The sequence below is a fragment of the Megascapheus bottae genome, chromosome 27 (genome assembly GCF_031878675.1).
Source record: "Megascapheus bottae isolate mThoBot1 chromosome 27, mThoBot2.hap1, whole genome shotgun sequence".
NCBI lineage: Eukaryota > Metazoa > Chordata > Mammalia > Rodentia > Geomyidae > Megascapheus > Megascapheus bottae.
The window spans coordinates 13,604,558-13,628,999 of record NC_143535.1 but is presented as its reverse complement, the minus strand read 5'-3'; the positions used below and the strand labels follow the sequence as shown (position 1 = coordinate 13,628,999).

Sequence of the window (24,442 nt, the reverse complement as noted above, 5' to 3'; positions counted from 1 at the left end):
GAGGAATAGGAAACAAGTGAGTATAAATAATAGAAGGGAGATCAACTGAGGAGGTAATTTGGTGTAGAGGAAAAGAGCTAGGAAATGCAGCTGATGTTTTCAGATTGTAAGGGAAAATAATGGGTGCTATATAAATGGGCATGCTAAATAAAAACCATTTATACAACTAATTGATGTTAAAAGATGAATGACTGCTATTAAAGCATAGTAAAAATCCAGGTGATACAGACCAGATGCCCAATAACCAATGAATGGAAAACAAAAGTAAGATACCTATATCACAGAATATTACTTATTCATAGAATCAAAATTATGTTATTTGTAGGAGAGTGGATAAAGTTAAAGATCATTGTGTTAAGCAAGATGAACCAAACTCAAAAGGTCAAATATGGAATGATTTTGCTCATTAGTGGAATTTAGATCTAAAATGGTGATGATCATGATGGTAATGAAACAAATTTAAAAGGCTTAATGTCAGAGGAAAGGGTAGTGATAAAAGGAGGTTAGTGAAGTATGAAGAAGTACATTACACATGTATATATGACGATATCATAATGAAATCAATCAGATGTGTATTAAAAGGAGAAGTGAATATGGAATTATAACAGAGAGGATAAAAATTTCAATGTATGATGTATATATCTAAGGAGTTATGGTGAAACACCCCAATGTGATTAATACATGCTAATTCAAAAATAAAATTTAAAAAATTCATGTGACATTAATCATGTAAGTGAGTAATCTTTCTGTTTCCTTCTCTATTTTGAAGTCCCATCTATATCCATTTGTAACTGATCCAGGGTAAATGCTAAATGTTCTATGAATCATTTGCAATCAAATTCATGAAGTAATGTACTTTAACACAAATTTTCATGTTCTGCAAGAGGGATGATGTTTCATTTCTAATTTTATACAACTGAAAGAAAATGAATAAGAGACTACTAGATGTCAACTTAAATAGAAAAATGAGTGAGGTAGAAGTCTTTTTCATCTTTCATTTTATGCTTTCAACACAAATGTCTTGAAGAAATACCACTGCAGTTAGAACCACATAATCTAGTTTTGATCCTAGATTTTGTAAGTTTTGTGCTCTCTATCTTGGTCTTGGTTTCTGTATGGTTAGTATTAAAAAGGCTATCGTGCAAGTAGGGTATAATAGCTCAAAACTATAATTCTAGTTAGTTGGGAGGCAGAGATCAGTGCACGTACAGTTTGAGACCATTCTGGTGCCCAAGAAGTTTGTGAGACCCTCATCTCAACCAATCATGGTGCAGTGACACACATTTTATCCCAGCCACTGGCTGGGCTCAGTATTTCATACCTGTCATGCCCAGAGACACAGAAGACAAGTAGGAGGATCACTGCCCAGGCTGTAGTAGGCAGAAGTGAGACCCTATCTCAAAAAATGACCAATGAAAAAAAGGAGCTAGAGGTGTTTCACAGTGGTACAGCCTCTGCTAAGCAAGCACATTATCCTGAATTCAGTTCCTAGTGCCATCAAAACATTAAATAAGTGAATAAAAATGCAGTTGTACAGATTAAATAAAATGATAGGTGTTTAAAAGTCTTACATATGTTCAATGTTTTAAAGATCATATTCAAGGGATACTAAGATGAGCACCGATATTCACGTAAGATGCCTAAAATGAGCATGTACCTTACACTTAATAACCTCTACCAGTTGCTTATGGCCCCATGCCTGTTCAAACAGAGTTGTTATTGCCTGGGTGGTGCAAATTTGATCATAGCTGTTCTTGTTTCTGTCATTGCAATCCAGTCAGGAGAATTAGTGATAACATATGCAAGGAGTCAATTACTTCAATGGCATTTAGGATTCTTTAATCTATGTGTGTATACATGTTTTTTGCTTTTCTTTATATGTATGAGTTTAGTTTTATGGGTTTTGTAGGTGTAACATCAAGGGAAAGTATAGCAGAGCACAGAAATATAAAAATATCACACATACCACATTTATGATTATATGGAGAAGAGTAGTAGGTATATATTTTAAATAACTAAGGAAACAATTCTTTTCTGCACTACTGGAATTGGAATCTGTTGCCTCAGCCATGTGAGGCACATTCTCTATCACTAATTTACACCTTTAGCTTGAAATAAGCTTTATTGGTGGAATATAAGTGGTTTTATTTATTATTAATTAGTTAATTTTTATTGGTTTATGTATTTATTAATTCAGCCAATCATTCCTTCTCTGTAAAATGACTAATACTTGAGAAATCAGGACATCCACTAATTACTGAAGCTTTGTCATTCTTCATTTCTGAAATACATTCAACAAATGGCTTAGATAATAGAAGCCATGTCCCAGAAGGTAAGATAAATGGTTGAATCTTTTATAATATGGGAATATCTATATATTTCTTTCTTTTTTCAGATTTTTTTATTGTAATTAGTAAAAGGGTTACATGATATTTGCCAGATAGAAGGTACATTAATTCACATACATTGATACCCTTTCACATGTCTTGGTACCCATTACCCTCCCCCCCACACCCCTCACCCATCTTGGTTTTCCCCCCTTCCCTATCAAATTTCAAATAACCAAATACAAATAAATTCAATATATCAGATAACAAAGTGAGATACTGTAACAATATGAGATAACCAAGGGACAGCAAAGGAGATGAGAGGCAACAAAGTATCTATATATTTCTAAAAGATTATTTTACTAAGTATAAAGCAAATTCTAAGCAGCAAGTGATTTCATGGCTGTGTAAGATTGGTGGCCTCCTTTTCTGTTAGTGACACAACAGGTACTATTATCTTGCCTCACAGATTTTGACAATGATGTTGTAGTGAAAGGCTACATTATCTTTAGCTTTCCCCGTGAATAGTGGTTGATAGGCTTACTTATATTCCAGAAGATCATGTGTTGTTCCCCTATTCCTTGGGACTTCAGACTATAACAGTACTTTGAGTTATGATTGTTAGGGTTGTGATTAATTTAACATGAAGTTGTCAGGGTGGGCCTTTATCCAAACTATAGGAAGAGGAAAATCAAATGTCAAGTAGGCACATATTGAGAAAAATCTGGTGAGAAGTGGTTGATTGAAAAGGTAACAGTCATTAGTCAAGCAGAAAAATGATTGAGTGACTGCCATATTTGTTGTAGTAAACACAGAAAACTGATACAGGAGTACAATGTAAAATCTGAGTGTGTGTGTGTGTGTGTGTGTGTGTGTGTGTGTGCTGGTATTGGGGCTTGAACTCAAGGTGTGGCATTGTATCTTACCTTTTTCACGTGAAGTTGGTGCTCTACCACTTCTGGGTTTTTACTGGTTAACAACTCTAATGAGTCACATGGATTTTCCTGCCTGGGATAGGTTCAAACTGGGATTTTCAAACCTTAATCTGCTAAATACCTAGACTTGCAGACACCAGTGCCCTCCTATACATTTCTAAGAATTAATCATGTCAAGACCAAAGGAACAAAAGGTGCATGGTATCCTTAATATGTGGATATTAGATCCAAACAATATAAGAGTAATGACTCAATATTTGGGTACCCAATGTTATGGAAATGGCCTTGGAGATATAAACATAACTAGATAGACATAATTATTATGTAGATTAATATGTATCTATGACATATAAACCCTCAGCTAAATTTTAATTATGTTCTAAAACCTAAGTGCTAGTGATTGTATATAGAGATTCCCTTCTTGAATCCTTGTTTGTTAAACATGACATTTGAAGTGTGTTGTAAAAATTAATGTTAATAAATTCTTTAATAAAAAAGGAAGTAATTATGAGAAAAACAAAATAGAACAAGCAAAGAAAAACCCAAACAGAAACCCCAACTCCCAATGTTCGGGAAGAACTACATTTTATGTAAAGAAAAAGATTTGCTTTTCATTTTTAACTGATATATCATAACTGTACATCTTTATTCAATAAAGTCTGATCATGTGACTTAAATTGCCCCTTAAAAGGCAAGCTGAGGCAATTTAAGCATAAGAAAAATTTATTTGGGCCAAAATGAGTATGGCCACCTAGGAGAGAAAACATGAATTCTAGTTGCACAGAAAATGAATAGCATCTAATGAGTTTGACTCCTTCAAATGCTAAATTATAAACATATATAAAAACATACACAGGGGGGCCTGGAGTTTGGCCTAGTGGTAGAGAGCTTGCCGAGCATGTACGAAGACCAGGGTTTGATTCCTTGGTACCACATACATAGAAAAAAGCCAGAAGTGGTCCTAAGGCTCAAGTGGTAGAGCTCTAGCCTTGAGAAAGTCCAAGGACAGTGTTTGGGCACTGAGTTCAAGCCCAGGACTGGCAAAACAACAACAAAAAAACACAGGGTCATATGCAGATAGACACAAGCAAATTTACTAAAGTAAGGTATACATTGGGGAAGAATCCAATGGTGTATCAGAACAAGTAACCCACAGCATCAAAATGAATACTAAAAAGCTGGAATATGTGTTGTCTGAAGGTAAGGCCAGAGGAGTAGGGTAAATGAATGGAGAAAGGAAGGGTAGGAGAAAAAAGTCAAAATATTACATGTGTGTGTGTATGTGTGTACTTGTATGTGTACATGAAATGGAACCAGGCAACTGGAGAGATGGAGAAGAATGATGGAAGGGGTAACACTGATCAAGATGCATTGTACTCATAAGCTGACGTGATGAATTGAAGCCCCTTGTACAATGACTATGACTGTTCCTCCTCCTCCTCCTCCTCCTCCTCCTCCTCCTCCTCCTCCTCCTCCTCCTCCTCCTCCTCCTCCAACCAACACCACTAAGTGACCCCCTGCAAATACCCGAAATGAAACAACAAAATGAGGAAGTTTATAACAAACTTTTTATTGCAGCTGTATGCAAGAAGAGCATAGAATGTCTCTTGGTCATCAGTGGCTGTTATACATGAGAATTGGTAAGAAGTAGAGGGCTTATTCTCTTTGGTGTGAGGAAGATGACATAAACCTGCTGTTAGGCAAGCAAGACTTAGGGCACTATGGTCCCTGCCTCCTCTTTTTCTCTGGGGCTAAGAAATTCTGTGATCTCATTCTCGTGGTGTTTTCAGGTTTGATTTTTGTTTATCTGTTTGAGAGGGCAGTCCTCAGGCTTGGATGTTAGGTCCAGTGTAAATAAGTGTCCTTTCAAGGAATTTAAAGGTTATGTAGAAAAATCCCTTTTTGTTTTCTCATAGTTGAAAATCTCATCAGGTTTTATCTAAATCTAAATCTAAATTATTTAAATCAATGCCTCTAAAACATGAATAGTTAACTACTGATTTTTAAAAGGGACTCACATTTTTGAAAATCAATATAACAAAATACAAAGTTCTCTAAATGCTATTACTTTCTTACAAAGTTTTACAAACATTGTTACTGGAAGTCATAGGTTACCTGTAATTTTAATTGCTGAATATTAGTGCCATTCACTAGGTTTGCATGATAATAAATGACAGCAGAGACACTACCTATACCCAGGAGGTTATGTAATACCTGGTGGGAAGGACATGTCTGTTATGAATTAGGATGTAAACATAGACATTTTTTTTCTTCCCAATTGATCACCTAGGGGATATTCTAGAGGAAACTTGCTCCTGAGTTTCTAAACAGGTCCCAAAGAACTATAAGGCTTAAATAAATGTCACGAACTTTATGATATGGTGGCTCTGGCATCAAGTCTGTGGCTTTCCTTCATACAGTCTTAGCTAAATGATCAACACTTGGAGAGTGATTCTTAAGAACACCCCAAGTGTGGGGTCTGTGCTGAAGCATTTGCCAGTTAAGGAAGAAGATTCTGTGACTTCATTGGAGCAAATCTGATCCCTCCCTCCAAACCCAGGTCCTCTTCCAGGACAGAGGGTCAGCACTGAGTTAGTTCTCTGAGTGGAAGGAGAGGAAGTTAATCTAGATTCCATTCATTCCTCTCACTCCCTATGTGGCTGAAAGTTAGCAGAACTATTTTATTAAATGTCCAAGAAATGAAGCAGTATGAAGCTCTTGAGTAGACAGGCTGCATTTCTTTCATCTTAAGCTTCCTATGCTGGCTCAGTACTCAATCTACTAGCAGTGCAACCACAGCAGCCCCAAGTGACACATCAGGAACATAGCAGCATAATGGGAAGGAGAGATTTATCTGTTTCTTTAAGGTATTTGGTGGGTGTTATACATGCAAAGAGTTCATGTTATAAGAATATAGTTTGGTGAACTTTTTAAACCTTAATGAATAATGCACCCAGCAAATCAGTAGAACGTCTTTTTCATTCCTTCATAAGAAAAAAAGACCTTTGGAAGCACATTCACCATTTTCTTTTTATCTTCTGTCAAGTTAGAAAGAAGAAGAAGAGATTGTATAGAAATACTAGGCTATGTGGAAAATTATAAATCTTATGCGATCCTGGATCTTCTTTATACCCTCTGTCTTTTTTGACTTCATGAACTCTCACAGTAAGTTATTTGAATACCCATAGACCTGGAGGAGTACCTTTCTAGGGAACAGAATTTTAATATGATCTCTCTTTTAAAGAAATCCCTACTTCTTGCTTTTCATCACAGAGCAAATAGAGTATCTGTTAAATTAATGGAAGCGTAAGTAGGAAATCCAAGGTGAAAGAAAGGGAGATTGATAGACACAACAAATATATAAGTTCATCAGCAGGTTGGGTTATGCCTCAATCTTACTTCTGTAAGTTCTTGGAAGATGAGGCGCATTGATCTGTCACATTCAGTTTATGTAGATCAAAATCATAATGATTGACATGTTGAGGGAGACTGTATAGCAGGATATTCCAATGTATTTACAAAGAACTTTCTTCAACTCAACCAGCATTCTCTATTTTATGACTGGGAGATTGGAAATAGAGACTTGGATCCTCAGTTAATGAAATACTTTGTCTTTTCAGATTTGCTATGACGATAATGATGAGTGGAAATGACTCTTTGGTGACTGAGTTTATTCTCGCTGGATTAACAAATCATCCAGCACTCCAGCGACCCCTCTTTTACATGTTTCTGATGGTCTATATTGTCACTGTGGTGGGAAACCTTGGCTTGATCACTCTTATTGTCCTGAATTCTCACCTCCACACCCCCATGTACTATTTCCTCTTCAACCTCTCCTTCATCGATCTCTGTTATTCTTCCGTTTTCAGTCCAAAAATGTTGATGAACTTTGTCTCAAAGAAGAATGTCATCTCCTATGTGGGGTGCATGACCCAGCTGTTTTTCTTTCTCTTTTTTGTGATCTCTGAATGTTACATGTTGACCTCAATGGCTTATGATCGCTATGGGGCCATCTGTAATCCATTACTGTATAAAGTCACCATGTCCCATCAGGTCTGCTCTGTGCTGTCTCTTTCTTCCTATGTGATGGGCTTTGCTGGAGCCATGGCCCACACAGGCTGCATGCTTCGACTAACATTCTGCCATGCTGATGTCATTAACCACTACTTGTGCGACATACTCCCTCTCCTCCAGCTTTCTTGCTCCAGCACCTATATCAATGAGGTAGTTGTTCTCATTGTTGTAAGTATTAATATTATGGTCCCCAGTCTTACGATCCTCATTTCTTATGTTTTTATCATCAGTAACATTCTCCACATCAGAACCACTCAAGGAAGATCAAAAGCCTTCAGTACCTGTAGCTCTCACATCATTGCCATTTTGGTTTTCTTTGGTTCTGGAGCACTTATGTATCTTAAATACTCTTCGGGATCTATGGACCAAGGAAAAATCTTCTCTGTTTTCTACACAAATGTGGTCCCTATGTTCAATCCCTTGATCTACAGTTTGAGAAACAAAGATGTCAAAATTGCACTGAGGAATATTCTGATGAAGATTCAGAAGAGAAGCATATTCTAATTAAAACTAAGACTCATGTAAAGAAATTGATGGAACTTAAATTTTTATTGGCATTTTTCTTCATACTTGTGTGACTTTTACTGATACTGCCTGTTCAACAGACTTGTTGTTTGCCATTTTTTATAATAGATTTTGTCTTGCTGATCTTGTCCAGCTAATCTCCCTAGCACTGTTCACTATTTTCTATGTAAGTAAAGACATGTTCATCAAGTAACATATACACTAGTACCTTTCATTACTGATCATCTGGATAAAATATGGTGAGTTTCTACATTACATAATATTCAAGTGATGTTCTCACCTAAACACTGTTGTGTTTTATAGACGCATTCATGTCATTGCCAAAGTAGTAATAGGCAGCAGAATTTCATAAAATGGGTTTATACAAGCTGTGCAGAGCTCAGGGCAGAATCAGAGACCCTTGAATCTTGTCTTTTTCTTCTATTTTCTTACCTCCTTTCCTTTATTATTCTGACTGTTCTTGTTTTTGACTAATGGTAGCACATGATGCCAACTTCTGAAAATCTCTACCTGTTTAGAGTTATCCTGAACCTGGTTCTGATTCACAAATAACAAAGGCGGGGTTTTGAAGAAAAGGATAACAAGGTTTATTGATTTTCCAGGCAGCAGCCTAAATTTGAAAGTCTTCTTCCACCTTCAAGGCAAGGGATTGGAAATGTTAAGGGAAAAAGGGGTTTGTACTAGAAGGTAGATGATATCTTTTTTAAAAATTGTACTTGATTTTTGGGGCGATGTATAGAGGGGTGTTAGATAGTATCTTTAACATCATTTATCTTCTCCTGAATTTTTGGTTTTGTCTTACTGACAACAGTTTATTTATCCCTAGTGTTACAGAAATAGAAATTTAACCTGGGTTTAAAAGAATATTAATCTGGAACCCCCAGCTCCCTAAATACATGGTGGAATGCAGAAAAGAAAGCCAGATAAAGAAATATGCATCAATTTTAAACCTGCACATGGAGAAAGCAGGTTGTCTAGTGAAGTGAGTTAGTTACTAGATGAGAACTATAGCTGGGAGCATACTTGGGTGGTCACAGTTATACCAGTGTCATTATTGACAAAAAAAGCATTGCATAGGATTAAATAGAAATAATATATGCATATCCCTGGATTTCAGAAATGGGTAAATGTGGTTTATATTATTAAGCTGGTATTAATACTATGCAAAATTGCATAAGATATTTGGGGGAAAGTGCATGTAGTTCTTACAATTTGTGTGTGTGTGTGTGCATGTGAGTGTGCATGTGAGTGTGTATGCCTGGGCACTGACCCTGGTTTTTGTTTGCTGAAGACTAGTGCTCTACAGCTTGAGCCACAGCTCTGCTTCCAGTTTTTGGTGGTTAGAGCTGAGTCTCATGAACTTCCATGACTGGGATGGCTTTGAACCTCAATTCTCACCTTAGCCTCCTGAGTTGCTAGGATCACAGGTGTGAACCACTGGCACCTGGCAGATATTGACTTTTAAAAGTAGACACCAATACCATGCATTAAGTAAGTAGAGATATTTTAGCTAATGTTTCATATATCCAATGAGGTCTATCATGGAAGATAATTATACATGAATGGTAATCATCTACTTTCCTACAAACATTTTGTTAGCTAATTTAAACTTCTTACTATGATGAAGACATAAAACACATTTATCCTAGAGGCTGTATAACCATTTCCCCACTACTCCAATGCTTTCCTTATCTCTGTATTTAGAATGTAGGATGTCGCTCAAGGAACACCTCTTGAGCTGGAGTTGTTTGGTAAACACCAGTATAAAGAATAACTGATGAACTATAATAAATAATGTTACTTAGAAATCAGAAACACTGTGGGGTTTACTTGATGTTTTGGAGTGAACTGTGACTGCCCTATGGAAGTCTTAATTCTCTATGAAGTGAACTAGCTTTGAATAGCACGTTGTTGGAGTTCTGTAGTTGAAACTCTTTTGTAAGCACTGCAGTGCACAGGGAGAGTCCATGCTTTGTCTGAGATGCCCCACCTGATGACTTAGCATGATTTATGTGTCTCACTCAGTATGGCCAATTTCTGCTACATATGGCTCTCTTCTGACAGGCAATACTTGCTTAGAGACTTTATCATCCTGACTAAGACCTTTCAGAACTGCATTGAAGTTTGTACCTGACACCAAGCACCACATCTCCTCTAAAAAGGATTAAAATGATATACAACTAGCTCAAACAACTAACTTTGTAGAAGAAAATGCTGAAAGTATGTCAGTAAAGTCAGAGCCATAGATCTATGCCAAGAAGCTCTGAGCTAAAAAGGGAAAAGGAAATGATAGAAGTTTCACAAACATGAGAGCATTTAATTATCAAAAATATTTGCAATCTTGCCAGGCACCAGTATATCACACCTATAATTCTAGCTACTCCAGAGGCTAAGGTCCAAGTTGCTGGGTCAAAGCCAGCCTGGGCAAGAAAGTCTGTGAGACTTTTACCTGCATTAAACTATATAAAGGGCTGGAAGTAGAGCTGTGGTTCACATAATAGAGTGCAAGCCTTGACCAAAAAGAACAGAAACAGAGCCCAGGTCCTGACTTTAAGCTCCAGTACTTACATACACACAACATATATAGTCATAGGTAGTTGTATAAATAGACTCTAGATTATCTTAACATATTCATGCTTTTTTTAAAAAAAATTCTTACATGTAGTGTTGATGTGATATCTATCTTTATAGATAACTTTATTGATTACTTTTTAGTTTTTCTTCCAGTAACTAATTTACAGAGACATTCCTGATGTATTCTGGTTCACAGCCCAGTCACTAAATTTACTGTCGTAATTGACAGAATAAGTTCTCATTCCATGGAAGATGGGGTTGTTGACCCTTAGCATCTCATTTGGTGATTGAAAAGGATCAGTTTTTCAGGGAAGAAATGGAGCAAAATGGACATTTAGTGTGACAATAGAAGTCAGTGCTTTGCCTCCATGGACCTCACCAGATCTTTCCTAATCTCAGATTCATCAGAGCAACCAAATTCAAATTTGAACTGTATCCATTCATGCTTGCCATATGTTCCCTGTGACATACTGCCATTCAGTTGCCCATGACATGTTAAGAAAATCATATCTTCATCTTTATTCATATGCTTAGCATGTGTGAAGACCTAGGTTCAATTTTAAGAATAGAAATAAATAAAAATATTCTGATGATAATGAATATTGTTCTCTGGTTACACAATGTGCCAACAGAGATGGGTAATGTATACAATCAGATCATTTTGTAGAGCAATTTTTTTCACATTTATTATGAATAACTCTTTGTAGTTACTCCAAATGGTATACAATATCTAATAAGTGTGGGTGACTAAAGAAATAGTGAGTCAAATGCTGGTAGCTAATGCTTGTAATCCTAGCCACTCAGAAGGTTGAGATCTGAGGGTTGAAGTTCAAAGCCAGCCCAGGCAGAAAAGTGTGAGACTCTTCTCTCTATTTAGCCACCAGAAAACAGGAACTGTGGTTCAAAGTGGTAGAGCACTAGCCTTGAGCAAAAGAACTCAGGGATACTGCCCAGACCCTGAGTTCAAGCATCATGACCCAAAAGAAAAAAGAAAAAGAAACAAAGAAAGAGAGAAAACAAGAAAGAAAGAAAGAAAGAAAGAAAGAAAGAAAGAAAGAAAGAAAGAAAGAGAGAGAGAGAGAGAGAAAGGAGGGAGGGAGGGAAATTTGAGACTAAGAAGTCTCTAAAGGCTTTATTTGTCTGTAACAGATACTAAGTAAAAGTAAAGGGCCACCTTAGGACAAATTATCCACTCCTAGAGGAGTCTGGATATTTTATGATGAAGATTTCGGTAGAAGAAACCCTGAAATACTTATCTCAAACCTACATATGCTACAGATAACAATAGTGAAACAAATTAAAAATGGTAAAGATTTGAGAGAGGAGGACCAGACCACAAGGGAAGGATTGCTTGGGTTTTGGTGGTTGGTTTGCTTCTGAAAATAGAATGGATTGAATGGATGTCAAGTTAATGCCTAATCTTTAATACATAGAAAAAATATCCACATGTTTCATTCTTTCCTTTTACTTTGTTGGTTTAGATGAACCTTATTGAAGTTACAATGTCCTATTTTCCCTTCCTTTCCTCTGTCCTCCAGCCTATTTTTTTGAGGATTACTTTTTTCTTACTTTAAATTTCATCTCATCTCTGTGATAAAGGTATCTTGCCTTGTGATGTTATTTCTACATAATTCCAACTTTTGAACTATTTCTGAACATCTCTTATGGCTTTTCTCATTTTTTCAGAATGCTTTCTTTTCTTTCATTTCTTCAAAGGATGCATAATAACTCCCCAATAAAGGATGCATATGATTAGTTGTGTGTTCTAGAGCAAGCCACGTAAACATTTCCTCACCCAGAGAAGGGGATAGGAGACTTAGATTGAGTAGGATTTGTTTAAAAATGCATTTCATGCTTTGTACTACCTAGTCAAATTATTCTTCTAAAAAAATAGGAAACCATAAATTTTAGATATTGAAGCAATATGTACTAAGTTAGTGATGGCTAATACCACATATTATCATTTTCTTCATAACTATTTTATAGGATAATAAGGATTTAACCAAGCCCTTTGCACATCTAGGAATGTGCTCTAGTACTGAGCTACATCCTCGGTCAGATTTTATGGCCTTTAAAGAAAGACAATAAACTTTTTTCTTAAAAAAATGATTATTATTATGAAGGTGACATATAGAGGAATCTTAAGGGAACATCAGAAAATAAACTTGTATTTTTAAAAGAAAATACTTGTTATACAACTGAAGAGACAGAATATTGATATTATATATATATAACAATTGGATCTGTAGTTAAGGATACCATTTTGTAAATTTTACACACACTGATACAAGCTACATGGCTACATGGACAAAAATTCAGCCTTAGTACTATTTTATGATCAAATAATCCATATAATATATTTTCATGATTGAAAATAATATTTGAAAAGATAAGCTGAGTGGCAGATGTTATTATCTTGATACATCTATAAGACTAAAACATGAATTCAACAGAACTATTACAAATGAAAGATGAAATACACAAGCCAAACAACAATTACAACAGAATGGTTTTGTTACTTTGCCATGTTGCCTTTTTTTTTTGCAAAATTGTCTTTTCCTATTAAATGAAATGATGTGCAATCATATTGTTGAAACAGGAATGACTTTATAAAAATTGCTTTAGCAAAGGAAAAAAATAAAGGAAATTATCAAAAAGTACCTAATTCCTTAACATTCCTGGCACATGTATATGAAAAAAATAATAGGCAATGTTATTTTTATATGGAAAAAATAAAACTAATAGATGATCTCTATCTTCTATAGGGAGTAAAAAGCAGGTTGAAACTACCTGGGAACTGATATTCAACTTCAATATCAAGAGAGCCTACAGGGCCAGAAGTTTGGCCTAGTGGTAAGAGTGCTTGCCTAGCATGCACAAAGACCCAGGTTCGATTCCTTGATACCACATACATAGAAAAAGCTGGAAGTGGTCCTGTGGCTCAAGTGATAGAGCTCTAGCCTTGAGAAAAGCCCAAGGATAGTGCTCAGGCCCTAACTTCAAGCCCCATGACTGGCAACCAAAAAAAGAGAGAGGCCTACAAAATTATGTGATAGGGATAGTTTGTGAAAAGAAGAGATCTTGAATTATAAATGATTCCTAGGGATAGGAAGAAAAATGAAGAGAACAAAAGCAGAAAGATGAGTAGAGGCAAGAAAGTGAGACGACAGAATGATAGTGAAAGAAATGAGGCAGCCCAGTGGTTCCCTTACTTTGTGATTCTCTTCAGGGTTCTCTTCAGAGCAAGTTTGACATCCTTGTTTCTAAGGCTATAAATGAGGGGGTTTATCATAGGTACAATGAGAGTATAAAATACTGAGAAAAACTTGCCCTGGCTCACAGATTCATTCGATTTTGGCTTGACATAAGCAAGTATCCCAAAGCCATAAAATAAGCCAACCATAATTATGTGAGAACCGCAAGTGCTCATGGCTTTGGACCAACCCTTACTTGATGACATTTGAATGACATTAAAAAGAATAAAACCATATGAAATTAAGATAATGAGGCTGCAAAGCACAATAGCTGTACCTATTGCAACAGAGCTTACAAGCTCATTGGCAAAGGTGTTGCTGCAGGAAAGCTGGAGGAGGGGGAAGATGTCACACATGTAGTGATTGATGATGTTGAAATCACAGAAGCTGAGCCTGACCATACACCCTGTGAGCAGCATGGCGGAAGCGAACCCCATGAAGTATGTGCCAAATATCAGCAGAGAACAGGTCCTAGGGGACATGAGGACCGTGTACTGCAGGGGCTGACAGATGGCCACGTAGCGATCGTAAGCCATGGCTGTCAGCACATAGGATTCTGAGTTGACAAAAAAGCAGAAGAAAAATAGCTGAGTTATGCATCCAGGGTAGGAGATGACGTTCCTTTCTGATACAAAGCCAACCAGCATTTTAGGAGTAAAGACAAAGGAATAGCAGAAATCAATGAATGACAGATTGAAGAGGAAGAAGTACATGGGGGTGTGAAGTTGTGAGTTCATGCAAATTAGGTTCATTAAGCTCAAATTTCCCACCACAGTAATGATATGGTTTACTAAAAACAGGACAAAGAGGGGCATCTGAAGCTCAGGTTGATTTGTCAGTCCCAAAAGAACGAACTCAGACACTGAAGAGCCGTTTTCCATAGCTACCTTCGTCACAGAGAGATGTTTCAGTCACAACACACTATTCTTCCTTTGACACCCAAGGCTGAACTGGAGCTACTTGCTGGTTTCCAGGCTCAAGGCTGTCTGAAGGTAGTCATCAAGGCATCCCCAGGTCCAGACTTTCATGCTGACTGACAGCTCCATTTCCTTCTTCTCCCACCTACTGATGTGTGGCTCTACGCATTAAATGGAGATTAGACCTTAGATATGTTTAGTTACTTTTCATTCCTTTACTTCACTCTTCAAGGGATTAGACTGCAAAGAGCAATAAGTAGCAATGTTCTCTAGGAACCCCCAAGTTTATATAACTTTGGATTGATAGGAAATGATTGAGAAAAGGCTGATTCAGTGTTCACCGTTATTTCCCTGGATGTCTCATGCTTACTGGATGGAGTGCAAATTCCTCTCCTTCCTGCTTTTCGCTGGTGTCCAAGTTCCAGGTGATTGTAGCAGATTATAGTCATCTGCTACAAGTGAGCCCTAGGTAATGTGCCATAATTTCTACTTAACGACTTCTTCAGAAATTTCTTCACAGTAAAAAGAAATTTGGCACAAAAAGAAGAAAAAATGTATAGGCGTCTCTAGAATACTACCTCACTTATATGAGAACTTCTTGTATGCCTCATACTTCTGGGATCATTTATTATAAGCAGCACAGAAAATGATTCTTCGATGATTTCCTCTGAGGTTACTGAGCCCCTTGAGTTTAGAAATTACTGAGTGCATGTTTATACCCCATGCCATAGACTTAATATTGGATCACTGGAGAATTGAAACGTTCTATAGTTTCTCACAGTGGACATATTGTTCCTAAGGCAGGTAGTCCTGTGTCTGGTTACTCTACTCTTCATGTCTTAGACAGCTCTGTAAGGAGGAAATCCAAAAACATAACCACTTGCCCTTCCTCGTAAATTCCTTCAGTAAGTTTCTGGAATTGTGTTATGAAACATTACATCATGATTTAATGCTGTGAAAGTGGTATTATAACAAAGAAATTTAAAGAATAGGAAGAGGCCCTCAAGTCATTCTGAGTTTAAATCCAGACCTTTGGAATTACTGACTATATAACTCTTCAGAAGGAACATAACTTTTCTAACAGTCGTTTATTTATACTTGTATCAGTATGTAAGTATGTATAACCAGTAAATTGAGAGCCCTGAAATGATCTGACAGAGTTGTAATAAAAAATTAAATGACATGATTCACATAAAATATTAGAATTGAGCTGCACTCAACATAGATAAATGTTAATAACTTACATACCTCATCTTATTCTACACAATGTTTCTCAGCCTCAGCACTACCAACACATGAATGTGTTTTACTGTGTGGTATAGTTTGTTTAGAGTAGAATGCATAGCAACCCTAGACTCTACTCATCAGGTAATAATACTATCCTGTTACCCTCAACCACCAAAAAACCTGTTCATTTGGACTACCCTAATTTTCTTTAGATATCATCATATATTTGGTGTGCTACTGGGATGACATTTGGCATACTGAGTTCTTGCAAATAGAGATCATTGTTAGTACTGTCCTCAAATCCCAAAGGCAGGCCATAGAAGCTAAGAATTCTTTATGGAAGGTCATAGAAATTAGAACCACTCTCCCTGAAATCAGTCATAAAAGCTATTGATTAGGTAAGCTTCTTTTCACTTCTCTGAGTAATTGATACATATAACAAAATCTCTGACCTTCTCTGTCTGACAGAAGATTCTAAGATCTGCTAAGATCCTAAGATCTTGACCTCTCCTGAGGAGATATGTCTTATTACATTTTTCCTTTCAGTCTACTACATTGGATGGTATCTTTTTGTCCAATACTATCTCTTTAATCTATTCTTCATTAAAACTTACCATAAAATGGTTTTCCCTTGGTTTTTGTTTACATCCTCATTTCTGGAGGCTTCTGTGTTGGAGAAATTCTTTTAATAACTATATCACTCAGGTTTTTTTACTTTTATTAATCTGTATTTTGGCATAAGAGCTTATCCAGGAATATTATGATGGTAAAGAGTAATATTACACCTTCTCTACCTTTCACTGGAAAAATCATTTGTATCTGTCAGTCTCTGGTTTCTGGACTACATGAATTTCTGGTATAACAGTTTCACAGATAGTTCCATGCCATATGTATTTTGTGTACAAAGCTTAGTGTACACAAGAAAAGTTCATCTTTACTTATGATTCCCCATGCTTCTCTTCTCATTTCATTTTCTGTGACTTTTATCACCACTCAGACAACTAACGCACAATCTTCACTCTCTTCATTATAGTCTCCAAGATCCAGCCTATAGTCTCCTCTTCCTAGGAGTCCTAAAATGAGAGACAAGACTTCTAATAAGTGGTCTTAGAATGAACTTCATGATATAGTATTTAAGAAAGATTAGATTTGTTATTTTTTGATGAATATATATATATATATAACTGCATGAAGTGAAACTGGAGATTCAGAAGCAATTTGTTTAAACAGCCATTTGTTGTGTTTTTGTTTGTTTGTTTGTTGTTTGTCATGAGACTTGAATTCTGGGCCTGGGAGTTGTTCCTAAGTTCTTCCGCTCAAGGCTACCACCGTACCCCTTGTGCAACGGTGTCACTTCCGGTTTTCTGGTGTTTAATTGGAGATCAGATTCTCGAGGACTTTAATAAAGTACCTTGGCTAGCTTTGAACTGCGATCCTCAGATCTCAGCCTCCTGAGTATCTAGTATTACAGGCGTGAGCCACCATGCCTGGCTGCTGTGTGTGTGTGTGTGTGTGTGTGTGTGTGTGTGTGTATTTTTTTATTTTTTTGCCAGTCCTGGGCTTGAGCTCAGGGCCTGAGCACTGTCCTTGGACTTTCTCAAGGCTAGAGCTCTACCACTTGAGCCTCAGCACCACTTCCGGCTTTTTTCTATGTATGTGGTACCAAGGAATCGTACCTGGGCCTTCGTGCATGCTAGGCAAGCACTTTAACCACTAGGCCAAACTCCCGGTCCTGTATTGTGTTTTAATAAGCCAAAACATAGTTCAAGTGGAAAGAAAAAATATCTTAAGTAATGTGGGCAAGAAATGCTGTGTAACCAGAAAGAAAGCAATGCATCTTTACCTCACAACATGCAAAAGCATTTCTATAAAGAGACTAAAACCATTTGCATAAACTTAAACTATGTCTTCTAGAGGCAAATAACATAAAGTATGTAGGCATAGGCTTAGACTTCATAGATACATTCTAAAAAACACTAAACTGAAAAGAAGAGGAACAGGAAAACATATTATCCAAAAGTATTAATAGATCACTTCATATAGAATTTGTAATATGTATACTAGATAAAGTTATTGTTTTCAGAATACAACCAAATAATGAAAATGTCTCTATAATCAAAGAGATAATAAATGTGAAGATGATTTAAAAAGAACATTTTCAATAAATTCTTGCAAAAGACAGTGAACACATGCAAATTCTCCAAGCTTGGTTAGTTCTGCAGATTTAACATCTAGAGAGCCTGCTTCTATTTTTTGGTGCCAGTCCTCGGGCTTGAACATGGGGTCTGGGCTCTGTCCCTGAGCATTTTTGCTAAGAGATAACATTTTACCAATTGAATCATTGTTTCACATCCAGACTTTGATGGTTAATTGTAGATAAGAGTCTCACATACTTCCCTGCCTGGGATCTATGAACCTGAATCATGAACCTCAAATCTCAACTTCTTGAGTAGCTAGGATTACAGGTGTGAGCCACCAGTTTCTATTCCTTTCCTCTATTCCTTTTTCTCCATTCCTTTCCTTTTCTGTTTAATTTTCTGAACTTCAAAAGGTTGTACAAGGGGTAAAAATTTAACACACCAGTCTAAGTGTTTAGTATTTCTGAATCAGAGTCACACCATCCAAAATTCTGGACCACCCAACCTGTCTCCCCAATGCTTTCCCCCCCTGTCAGACTCATTTCACATTTTCTATTTCCATATGTACACTGAATCTTCTTGCTGTATTTGTCTCCTTTCCCTTTTTCGTTTATCCATCCTCATCACTAGACCTTCCTCCTTATAATGTAGTTTCCATTTCCTGATGTTTATTAAACTATTAATTGTTCCCAAGATTTGCTCTATGGAGTTGATTCCTGTATATACTATACTTAAGTCAAATAAATCTTGCTAAGTGATAAAGGAGATAACCTGCTACTATGTCCTTGGGACTTGATATTCCTGGTGGGATTCCCAGTTGAGAAGAACTTTGTGTCTCAAAGGTCTAATTTTAGGTTGATGGTAGAAATTGTAAACATTGTCTCAATCATTTCGACACAAAAGGGGCTCAGCCAACCTCACAGGAAATCTTCAAGGAGACAATATATGTCTGTGCTTGCACTCAATCTTCTCAGAAGTATCAAGCATGAAGTAGGTTCTCATTTGAGGGAGACATGTTAGAGGCATAAATATGGCTGTTTCCCCATATTGAAAGTAAGAGATAATATTGTGGAGAAATTCTCAAATAGAAATCATGTCTTATTCCTCAGGACCACCTTTCTAGCAGATCAGGGATAGTTCTGTACTGATGGCTGTTATCTCCTTCAGAATCTTCCTTAGTGATTCTTCCTCTGGCACCACTCAGGAGAGGAAGGAAAAAAAGACTATTAAAATCCAGTAGGAAAGAGAAAACCAAGGGAAACAAAGGTGAGAATTGAATTAAGGCTTTATAATTCGTGGGCTTGAAGTATGCATTTCTTATGTTCTATCCTGCATGAAGACAGAAGTAAAGATATGGAATGATGTTTAGAGACATTCAAATTGTTCTCAGCATTGGATTAACAGACCTATGCATCTTGGGTGGGAGAAGGAGGTAAGAGAGACTGCTCAAGAATCAACGAATGAAGTGCCATAAGATAGCCTTGGTCGTAGAAATCAGCAGCTCCTCTTCTCCCTCTTGGGCCACCAAGTGAGGTCCCTTGTGAATGTCACCTTCACCTGTTTCTACAGATCCTACTCATGAAGCCAGTGGCTAAGATAAATGACTCTTCAGTGACAGAGTTCATCCTTATGGGATTAACAGACCAGCCTGAAATCCAGCTGCCTCTCTTTTTCCTATTCTTGATAAACTATATTATCACTGTGGTGGGAAACTTGAGCTTAATCAATCTAATTTTCTTCACTTCACACCTCCATACTCCCATGTACTTCTTTCTCTTTAATCTTTCCTTCATTGACTTCTGCTATTCATTTGTTTTTACCCCCAAAATGTTGGTGAATTTTGTGACAGAGATAAACAGCATCTCCTACTCGGGATGTATGACACAGTTGTTTTTCTTCAGCTTATTTGTCAACTCTGAATGTTACGTGCTGACAGCCATGGCCTATGATCGGTACGTAGCCATCTGCAGGCCCCTAATGTACATGGTCGTCATGTCTCCGAAGACCTGTTCTCTGCTGATGTGTGGGTCACACTTGATGGGGTTGGTTTTTGCTGTGATCCACCTAGGGTGTGTGATTGGGCTCATCTTTTGTGATTCCAACATCATCAATCATTACATGTGTGACACCTTTCCCCTCTTCCAGCTCTCCTGCAGCAACACTTATACCAATGAACTTGTGAGTTCTCTTGCTGTCACTGTAGTTATCATTTTATCCAGCCTCATTATATTAATCTCATATGTTTTGATTCTTTTTAATGTTTTTCATATTTCCTCAGGGAAGGGTTGGTCCAAAGCATTAAGCACTTGTGGTTCTCATATAATCACTGTTTGCCTTTTCTACGGTTGTGGGTTTCTTGCTCATATAAAGCCATCATCTTCTGAGACTGTGGTTCAGGGGAAGTTTTTCTCAGTGGTTTATACTCTTGGAGTGCCCATGCTAAATCCCCTCATTTACAGTCTTAGGAACAAGGAAGTCAAACTTGCTCTGAAGAGAATCACAAAGTGAGTAAAGTAGTGGTGCTGACATTTTCCCTCTACCTTTGCTGTGACCTTCTATTTCTCCCTCTTCTTCATTGTCTGTTGTTCTTTCTCTTTTGGTTTCTAAATTTTCCTTTTAAGATTAGGGACTCAAAAAAGGTCAGGGACTCATTAATTGTTTTTTCTTTGTTTGTTTTTAGTAAATATACATACACACAATCAAAGTTTATTTGGATACTGTAAGACATTTCATAAGGTGTTTCAGCTCTGTTACAATATTGCCCATCACCCATCATAACTGTGATTTTCTGACACCAACATTGCCAAGAGAGCAAGAGTTAACTTTAAAAAAACTTGAAAACTAAAGAACAAAACCAAAACCAAAACTTTCATGAAGAATTTATGACTTAGTTCATAAATTCAGTACTCTGTCAGAGTTTTTCTTCATTTTTCATTTTACAAGTGGTACAGATTTCTTTTTCTTTCTTTCTTTCTTTCTTTCTTTCTTTCTTTCTTTCTTTCTCTTTTTTTTTGCTAGTTCTTGAACTCAGGGTCTCATTACTGTCCTTGGGCTTTTTCCTCAAGGCTACCACTGTGTCACTTAAGCCACAGCACCACTTCTGGCTTTTTTGTGTATGTGGCTCCAAGGAATCAAACCCAGGTCGTTGTGCATGCTAGGCAAGCACTCTACCACTAGGCCAAACTCCCAGCCCATCTTGAAATGTTTGTGTGTGTCATACTTTTCTTGGACTGGAGTCCCTCCTTAGTTCTTTGGTGCCTCCAATGGTCTGTGTCCTCTGTATCAAATAAATATGCTTAGCTGATGTCTTTTCCTTCCTAAACATCATACTATCTAATCATTTCTCTATGTCTTCTCCATGTAAGGAAATCCAAGGAATTGGATGCCTTCTAATAATGTCATTTCCTTTATGGTTTTCTAAGCCAATTTTGTACATTGTTTCTTTTGCCAAGGGTTTTGAAACTTATAACCACATTAAAACAGATATTGGAGTATAAAATTGTGGACATAGTAAAGATGTAAAAATTTTCACAATTATTGGAGTCTTTTAAAAGTTATCTGTATTCTGGAGTCTTTCCTCACTTTTCCAATCATACTATATACTTCGACGTACTAAGTTTTGATTGTATGGACATTTAAATTTGGATTCAAACTGTTCCTTTTCCTGGGTTTCTCAAATCCCATTAGCAATTAAGATAGATTGGTTAAGGGGTATTCTGACATAAATAAAAGTGCATTTACTACTGGCTTCTCTCTGATCTATTAATCATTCTGTAAATCTTTTTTAAATTGTACAATGAAATTCATGATTAATATACTGACATAGTCTCGCATATTATAGTCAGGAGTTTATTTTTCCCTGTGCATGACACAAATTCTCTTTTCCCAGGAAAAGGTTTATTTTAATAAACCTGCAGCCATGAAAGTACAGTTCACTGGCAGAGTGTACCTGTGTAAGCAGCTTGTACCAGGCTTTTGCTGCCACAACCTCCCTCTGTCCCCGACCCTGTGAACACTAGAAGACTGCAGCCACTTTCACCCATGCCAGTGGCTGAAAGGCTGGGCACTCCCTTGTCTTCCCCCATGGCTCAGCATAATACCTGATTAGGGAAAACTTTGTTCTTCATTTGCATAAGTGACTTCCAAAACTAGTGGCAGGCTAGGGCTACAAGTTGTGCCAACACAGTCCTTCATTTGCATGGGGAGCCTTCTGTGATTGGTACACACAGCCTTCTAATACCCTCTTTCTGGATGTATAAGTGAATTTTTCAGCTCACTTGTGAGCTGTATCATGGCACCCCAATGACAAATTCAGTAATGACCTCTCCCAAGGAGTTTCTTGCCTGCTTCTTAATTTATTTTGTACTTTTCAGTGGCCTCGGGCTTATACTCAAGATGTTAGGCTTGAGAGCCACCGCCACTAGAACTACATCTCTGACCCCTGTGGCTTCAAGTTGTTTGTTTGTTTGTTTCCAATCGTGGGTCTTGAACTCAGGGCCTGAGCACTGTCCTTGGGCTTTCTCAAGGCTAGACCTCTACCACTTGAGCCTCAGCACCATTTTTGGCTTTTTCTATGTATATGTGGTACCGAGGAATCGAACCCCGGTCTTTGTGCATGTTAGGCAGGCACTCTACCACTAGGCCAAACTCCCGGCCCTAGGTCTCTGTTTTTGCACAAGGTTCACTTGGGATCAGGCCTCTCTGCTGCTGTCCCCTTCCACATAGCCAGGATGGCGGGGTCGACACAATACCCATCTTGTTTTGCTGCAATCGAGTCTGCCACCTTCCTGTCTGTGCTCAAACTACAATTGTCCAGATTTACACTTTCTAAATTACTGGGTTTACATAAATGAGCCATCATATTTGGCTTCCTTGCATACTTTTGACTTTTTTTGAGAAATCAAGATTATTTATTTAATATGCATTTTTCCATTCTTTCAGATTGTTTTGAAATCAAAGTACATTTAAGCTATACCTGTTCTGATAACTTTGGCTATCTTGTACCACTTCGGGCTTTTTTCTGTGTATGTGGTACTGGCGAATCGAACCCAGGTCTTCATGCATGCTAGGCAAGCACTCTACCTTTAGGCCAAACTCCCGGCCCCCATTTCCTTTCTTTTAATATTCTTTTTTATTGTAATTAATAGAAGGATTACATTATATTCACCAGGTAGAAGGTGCATTACTTCACAAACATTGATACCCCTTCTTACGTTTCTGTCCCCATTTCCTTTCCCCAACTCCCTCCCCTCATCTTGTTTTCCCCTTCCCTATCCTATTTCAAATAAACATATATACAAAATAACAGATCACAAGGTAAGATACTGTAACAATATGAGACAACCAAGGGACAACAAAAGAGATGAAAACTAACATAGAACATTAAGAACAACAATCACATATTATATGGCTTTTGTTTCCATATCCTGGAGGTCCTTTCATCTAGCCTCATCCTATATGGCCTTATGTATCTAGGTTTTGCCCTGTTGTAAACCTCTGCTAGGAGAGTCCAAGGTTTGCACTAATTATGACAAATGAGGGAAATGATGGAACAAGTTCCTTTGAATCTGGCTTACTTCACTTAATATGATTTTTTCTAAGTCTTTCCATTTCCTTACAAATGGGGCAATGTCCTTCTTTTTTTTTTTTTTTTGCCAGTCGTGGGCTTGAGCTCAGGGCCTGAGCACTGTCCTTGGACTTTCTCAAGGTTAGAACTCTATCATTTGAGCCTCAGCACCATTTCTGCCTTTTTTCTATGTATGTGGTACCGAGGAATTGAACCCGTGTCCTCGTGCATGCTAGGCGAGCACTCTACCACTAGGCCAAACTCCCAGCCCAGCAGCATAGAATTTCATGGTGTATAGATACCACATCTTGATGATCCACTCATCGACTGAGGGGCATCTGGGTTGGTTCCATATCTTTGCTATGGTAAATAGTGCTGCAAGTTGTGCTAGTGGCTTTAGTATGTCCTTGTTTCTGGACGATTGGGTAAATGCCAAGGAGTGGAATTGCTGGGTCATAGGGGAGCTCTATGTTTAGTCTTTTGAGGAACTGCCATACTGCTTTCCATAGTGGTTGAACGAGTTTGCACTCCCACCAACTGTAGTGATCCCTCTTGGCTGCATCCCCCCTCCAGCATTAGATTTCTTGATCATGGCCATTTTAACTGGGGTGAAGTGGAATCTCAGTTGTTTTGATTTGCATTTCTTTGATGACCAGAGATGTTAAGCATTTCTTCATGTGTCTTTAGGCCATTCTGATATCTTCTTCAGAGAAGACTCTCTTTAAGTCTTTTTTTTGTTTTGTTTTGTTTTTGTTTTTGTTTTTGTTTTTGTTTTTTTGCCAGTCCTGGGCTTGAGCTCAGGGTCTGAGCACTGTCCTTAGGCTTTCCTCAAGGCTAGTATTCTACCCTGAGCCACTGCACTACTTCTGGCTTTTTCTATGTATGTGGTACAGAGGAATTGAACC

At 37.5% G+C, this 24,442-nt stretch overlaps 3 protein-coding genes and 1 long non-coding RNA gene across 6 annotated transcripts in view; 3 read left to right on the top strand and 1 right to left on the bottom strand.

The window, feature by feature from the left end:
* The window catches only part of LOC150045645 (uncharacterized), a 213,704-nt gene that overhangs the window by 142,455 nt on the left and 46,807 nt on the right, over nucleotides 1-24,442 (top strand). The window lies entirely within an intron of this gene.
* Nucleotides 2,942-7,840, top strand: LOC150045654 (olfactory receptor 8B3). 2 transcript variants are annotated; one of them, XM_090319610.1, is made up of 2 exons: nucleotides 2,942-2,973; nucleotides 6,892-7,840. In XM_090319610.1, the coding sequence occupies exons 1-2, from the start codon at nucleotides 2,942-2,944 to the stop codon at nucleotides 7,838-7,840; spliced, it is 981 nt and encodes a 326-aa protein (XP_090175736.1). The 2 variants fall into 2 exon arrangements, with proteins under 2 accessions (XP_090175736.1, XP_090175737.1); XM_090319611.1 differs by lacking the exon at nucleotides 2,942-2,973 and having other exon boundaries at nucleotides 6,878-7,840.
* LOC150045652 (olfactory receptor 8C8-like) lies at nucleotides 13,644-21,606 on the bottom strand. Of its 2 annotated transcripts, XM_090319824.1 has the most exons (2): nucleotides 21,585-21,606; nucleotides 13,644-14,572 (listed from the first exon to the last, which is right to left on the bottom strand). In XM_090319824.1, the coding sequence occupies exons 1-2, from the start codon at nucleotides 21,604-21,606 to the stop codon at nucleotides 13,644-13,646; spliced, it is 951 nt and encodes a 316-aa protein (XP_090175950.1). The 2 variants fall into 2 exon arrangements, with proteins under 2 accessions (XP_090175950.1, XP_090175951.1); XM_090319825.1 differs by lacking the exon at nucleotides 21,585-21,606 and having other exon boundaries at nucleotides 13,644-14,603.
* On the top strand, nucleotides 19,535-20,479 carry LOC150045653 (olfactory receptor 8C8-like). The gene has a single exon (XM_090319823.1). It carries the CDS (start codon nucleotides 19,550-19,552, stop codon nucleotides 20,477-20,479), a length of 930 nt encoding a protein of 309 aa, XP_090175949.1. The 5' UTR covers nucleotides 19,535-19,549.

Coding starts and splice junctions, on each gene's coding strand:
- LOC150045654 (XM_090319610.1), top strand. CDS start 2,942: ATGATTGTTAGGGTTGTGATTAATTTAACATG. Junction 2,974..6,891: donor GTTGTGATTAATTTAACATG/AAGTTGTCAGGG, acceptor CAGATTTGCTAT/GACGATAATGATGAGTGGAA.
- LOC150045653 (XM_090319823.1), top strand. CDS start 19,550: ATGAAGCCAGTGGCTAAGATAAATGACTCTTCAGTGACAGAGTTCATC.
- LOC150045652 (XM_090319824.1), bottom strand. CDS start 21,606: ATGTCCATACAATCAAAACTTA. Junction 14,573..21,584: donor GTCCATACAATCAAAACTTA/GTACGTCGAAGT, acceptor TGACGAAGGTAG/CTATGGAAAACGGCTCTTCA.